General features: G+C 38.7%; 1 protein-coding gene across 1 annotated transcript in view; it reads left to right on the top strand.

Annotated features, from left to right (window-relative positions):
* igfbp2a (insulin-like growth factor binding protein 2a) overlaps positions 1-4187 on the top strand; it is a 28091-nt gene extending 23904 nt beyond the window's left edge. Inside the window, exons 3-4 of the mRNA XM_041782131.1 lie at positions 1604-1744; positions 3601-4187. Of these exons, the coding sequence (XP_041638065.1) occupies positions 1604-1744; positions 3601-3759 (300 nt within the window). The 3' untranslated portion in view covers positions 3760-4187. The remainder of the gene's footprint in view (positions 1-1603; positions 1745-3600) is intronic.
* The last annotated feature ends 1813 nt before the right edge of the window (positions 4188-6000 follow it).

Consider the following 6000-nt stretch of genomic DNA (forward strand, 5'->3'; position numbering starts at 1 on the left):
ACAAACTTGTTCGTTATCAGTGGATTTGATCGGTTAATATTTTATTATTGAAAAAAAAAAAAAATCAATTATTTTCATTATCAATATGAATAATTATAATGCATCTCTATTCTCTCTATTACTTCTGGAAACCACTGATAGTAAAACCATCACTGCATCTACAAATGTAAGTTAAGACTACCATGCAGAGTTAAAGCCCTATATCAGCAGCATCCAGAGGCGTCATCTACTCCTCTGGTCCTGAGCTCATCTGAGATGGACTGATCTAAACTGGAAAAGAGGGCTGTTGGTCTGACAAGTCCACATGTCAAATTATTTGTGGAAATAATAACTGTTAAGTCCTCTCATCTAAAGAGGAAAAGAACCATCAAGTTTGCTATGAAGGCAAAGTTCAGAAGCCAGCAGTGATGGAGTGTGGGTGTATTTGTCCACATCTGTGAAGGCATCATTAATAGAGGTAAAAGCAGGACACCCAGGCAACATCTTTCTCAGGGACGTCGCTGATTATTTCAGCAAGATGATGCCAAGCCATATTCTGCATGAGTTACGACACCATGGCTTCACGGCGACTGAGTTGGTGTCTTCAGTCCTCAGATTTGTTAACGTGCTGCTGTCCCAACTTTTTGACATATGCAGCTGGCATCAAGGTCAGAATGTGTGTTTATTGAAAAAAAAAGAAACATTAAGTCAGTCAGCTTAAACATGAAATATTTTGTCAGTGCGCTGTATTCAACTGAATATATCCCTGTACTCTGCTTTCTAGTCACACTTTAAATAATGTCCCAACTTTTTTGGAATTGGGGATCTAGGCTGATCACAGGATGGCAGTCAGAAAGTACCAAATGACTGAAGATGCATGCTTGTAATCCTTTATCATCTTTAGTAAAGCAGCGCAGCGCTGCCTCCATGTGGTTCTGTTTAGATTAGAGCATTATTATAAAGCACTTAAAATAGTGAAATAGTCCTTTTATTCTAATGTCAAAGCCTGAAAGGGACAAACAGGAAACATTTGAGTGAGATCTGACACAAAAACATCTTAATTTTCCTCTTTTGGTTCATTTATTTTATCGTCCTTTGCCTTCTAATTTAAAAACCACATAACCTTAAATGCACCTGATCCCTGAGTTTTGTCTTCCAGGGCATTTCTGTCAGGCATCAGGGTACTTTCCATTAGCCATAAAAACATTTAAAAAACATATTGCTCTACCAGAAATGTATAACTGTCTCAACAAGACTCTTGGCTGCCTTTGATTGGAGAGGTAAAGCTTAGGTCACTGGCAGGAGTTGTTGTTCATTACTGGTGTGAAAACATGAATCATTTGTTCATTACAGAAATCCCCTCAGCTTTATAATGTGTGTGTTTCCTTTTATGTGATTTTATAGCAAGTGAGAAATGTGTTGATTGCCTTGCAAACACATGCTTCAAAGTCAGGTGTTCCCGCTATGTGCGTGGATTTTCCTGTGCATAAGTTCTAATAGGTTTACCTGGACATTTTCTGCCACAGGCGTCGATATTTAACCAGAAACTTGACGCTGCAATCACACCCAAATCCTGTTTTACGGGCCTGTGAGTTTCATGAGTTTTGTTTTGTTCTTTTTAAAGACTCAGTGTCAGCAGGAGCTGGACCAGATCCTGGAGAGGATATCCAAGATGCCCTTCAGAGACAACAGAGGCCCTCTGGAAGATCTGTACGCCCTGCACATCCCCAACTGTGACAAGAGGGGGCAGTATAACCTCAAACAGGTGATTCAAGAGCAAGCAGAAGGAGCTTTCCTCATGGAATATGCCAGGGAAAAAGTATAGACAGCATCAGAACATTAAATTACACTAAATGTTGTTGCTTATCTGTAGCAAAAATAAACTTAGGGATCAATTTCCCATTCATTTATATGACTTGACTTCCAGAAACTTCCTTGATAATGATCAAAAAACATTTCTATAGCATTAATTTCAGTCAATACTAAGAAATACTTCCATAAAACAGAAAATAAGAGCACAATTTGATCATTTCAAAACAAAAAATCATACTTATTTTTAACAGATAATTCATTTAAATGACTCTGTGACTGTTGAGAGGTCATCAGATTATTACTTTTAAATGTGTATGGAATAAACTTAACCCTCAGGCATCACTAGGGACATTTTTGCCCATTTGGGCCAATTTTTCATCTTTATCTACTCACCATTTTGGCTGTTAGTCCATATGGTCAAACTGTTTTGCAACAAAGTATCATTCTTGGCAAATTTTAGAATTCAAATTTTAATAGGTCAGGGGAACACTGTGAAACAAATTCACCACCCTTTAAAGCTATTAAGGACAAAAATGTCCAAAAAACTGCTATAAAACTTAACAGATTAATAACTTTTTCAGCTTTTTTTTTTTCGCATAAATCTCTTAAACAACTTCAGCTGTGCTCAAAACTACAAAACATTCAATCATTTTAAGGATTTTAACCCTTTAAATGCCAGTTTGATTACTTAAAGTCAATGTTTTTTTATGAAAAAAGCAAAAAAAAAAAAAAAAAAAGTGATATCTTCCTCAAACCAAATGTTGGATGGCTGGGGCTTTTTTCCTAAATCCAGCATGGATATGTCTATGATTAGCCAAAATATTGACTTTGATGTGTTTGTAGTTTTTGTATAGCAACCGTTTTAAAATTTACAACCCTTTTAAGCCATTAAGGACAAAAACGTCCACTTCCAAAAATGGCAACAAAAACAGTACACATTCATGTTTTTTATGCTTTTTAGGGTCAAATCTTGTGATTAACTTCAGCTGAGATCAAACCAATCAAATATTGAATAATTTTCAGGATTTTAACCCTTTATATGCCAGTTTGATAACAGGATGGTAATATTTTTTCTAAAAAAACAAAAAAACAAAACACAAAACATTAATTATTTTCCAGAAAACTAATGCTTGTGGGGTGGGGGTGTTTTTGTAAATCAGTCCTGGGTATGTCAAACATTAGCCAAAATATTGACTTTGATGCATTATTAGTTTTTGTGTAGCATCCGATTTAAAATTTACGACCCTTTTGAGTCACTTTTGGACAAAAACGTCCCATTGACTCCCAATCAAACCACATTTTTTGATCTCATAGCCACTGCATGATATAATCATGCATGCTGTAATTTTAATGGTTTCATTATTGAGAAAAATAGTAAAATATGTCATTGTTAAGTTTTTATAGCAGTTTATTGGAAGTGGACATTTTTGTCCTTAATGGCTTTAAAGGGTCGTAAATTAAAGTGATGCCTGAGGGTTTAACAATGATGATACTCCATTTTATTGTCTTTTTATGTGCAAAGGGCATTAAATGATGGAAATATGATAAAACTAAAAATACAAAGTTTTGTGGCATGTTTTTATGCAGATCACACATCCTTGCATGTATAAGCATTGCCCATCTTAGAAGCGACTCTTCTTTTTTAGATAATCATCCAGATATTTGATGGAAAGGGAAACATTTGCAGTATAAATACACATTTAAGCTTTAAATTTCTGCACAAATGATGCATCTATGCACATCAAGGCATACTGAAGTTTTAAAAATCGGTATTTAAAAATGCAGAAATAATCTGTTTATGTTTTCCAGTGCAAGATGTCTCTCCATGGTCAGCGGGGCGAGTGCTGGTGCGTCAACCCCCACACTGGCCGACCCATCCCATCAGCCCCCACTGTGAGGGGCGACCCTAACTGCAGCCAGTACCTCAGAGAGCTGGAGCTGGAACTCCCTGACACAGCCCAGATATAGAGCGGTGTTAAAAGCAAAAAAAAAGAAAAAAAAAAACTGTAAAGTACTTGGGAACAAAGAACATCTGAGTAAGCTATATCTTATCTTTCTGTGTGTATGCGTCTCTAGTTCAGCGACATGTGAAAACTTAGCCACCAAAAAGGATTACACGGTAGAATCCAGCTTGCTGCGTAGGACGTAACAGCAGATTATTTTAGGAGGAGTAAAGATAAGACTCGTAGATATTCGGTAGATGTCAGCTGGAGAGTCGGTGACTTGGCTTTACTAATGTGACTTTGCTCTTATCAGTGTTTTGTACTGTATGTGTTGAAAAGAGGAAAAGCCTTCAACATATTTGGTGTTTTTAGGAGATTTTTTTGTGTCATAGCTTGCAGACTACTGTTACGCAACATTAACAGATTATGCTATTAAAATGGTGATAAATTCAACCCAAGACTGCCTGTGGTTTACTTTGACTCACTTTGAATTGGGTGCATGAGAAGTTATTTGAGAAAGTGCTTGCACTGGAGAAATGCAAGGAGAAGTATTGAATCCATTAAAACATACACTATATTGCCAAAAGTATTTGCTCATCTGCCTTGACTCGCATATAAACTTAAGTGACATCCTATTCTTTATCCATGGGGTTTAATATGACGTCGGTACAACCTTTGCAGCTATAACAGCTTCAACTGTTCTGGGAAGGCTTTCCACAAGGTTTAGGAGTGTGTTTATGGGAATCTTTGTCCATTCTTCCAGAAGTGCATTTGTGAGGTCACACACTGATGTTGGACGAGAAGGCCTGGCTCTCAGTCTCCGCTCTAATTCATCCCAAAGGTGTTCTATCGAGGTCAGGAATCTGTGCAGGCCAGTCAAGTTCCAAATCTCTGGGGATGCTGAAGCATTCAGAGTTCTTTTCACTGGAACTAAGGGGCCAAGCCCTGCTCCTGAAAAACAACCCCACACCATAATCCCCCCTCCACCAAACTTTACACTCGGCACAATGCAGTCAGACAAGTACTGTTCTCCTGGCAACCACCGAACCCAGACTTGTCCACCAGATTGTTAGATCGAGAAGTCACTCAGAGAACGTGTCTCCACTGCTCTAGAGTCCAGTGGCGGCATGCTTTACACCACTACATCTGACACTTTGCATTGCACTTGGTGATGTACGGCTTGGATGCAGCTGCTCGGCCATGGAAACCCATTCTATGAAGCTCCCTATGCACTCTTCTTGCATAGAAGGCCACATGAAGTTTGGAGGTCCGTAGCGATTGACTCTACAGAAAGTTGGGGACCTCTGCACACTGTGCACCTCAGCATCCGCTGACCCCGCTCCATCATTGTACGTGGCCTACCACTTCGTGGCTGAGTTGCCGTCATTCCCAATCACTTCCACTTTGTTATAATACAGCTGACCATGCTGGAATTCACTGAGCTCCTGAGAGCGACCCATTCTTTCACAAATGTTTTATAGAAACAGTCTGCATGCCTAGGTGCTTGATTTTATACACCTGTGGCTATGGAAGTGATTGGAACACCTGCTTTCAATTAACAGTTAACAGGCTGCTGAATGCAGTCAAAGGGAGAAACCAGACACTCCAAGCATTAAAAACATAAAAAGAAGGGAGAAAATACCTATAAAAGATGGTCTAATGGTAAACAGTTAGGATAGACTGAGGTCCGTCCATGTCGTTATCACAAATGGACCACACCAGAGTCTTAAAAAGTGGACCAGGAGCTTTTCTTAAAGCAGTCTTGGTCCACTTGCGTGTTCCGAATCAAGGCTTGATCGACTGCTTGATCTTCCAGACAGGTTGTCAAAACCAAAACATTTCCTCCACCTCCAAAATTTGTTGTTGATTGACATATCTAAATATTATAGCAGTAGATTACCAATCATGGTTAGTTCATGGTTCCCAAAGGATGAAACACCAGAGGATATACTTTATTGGCTTCAGGATTGTTGTGGATCTTTAAGAAGTCTTAAGAAAATATATTTTTAGAATTTAGAACCAAAAAATGTCAGGATTTTATCAGGTAGAGGACTGACGTCAGAATATTTTATCTACACCACTGGTTCCCAACTGGGATGCACTGCAACCTCATTAAGAGAAACTGTGACCAAATTTTCAAAAATTTTCAACTCACTTTTGGACCCTAGATGGTCCAGAGGTGGACTTGCTGGTATATTTTAGGTCGTTGTCCTGCTGCATAACCCAAAAGCACTTGAGCTCGAGGGCATGAACTGATGGCCGGATG

This window comes from Cheilinus undulatus, linkage group 24, assembly GCF_018320785.1.
Source record: "Cheilinus undulatus linkage group 24, ASM1832078v1, whole genome shotgun sequence".
Lineage (NCBI taxonomy): Eukaryota > Metazoa > Chordata > Actinopteri > Labriformes > Labridae > Cheilinus > Cheilinus undulatus.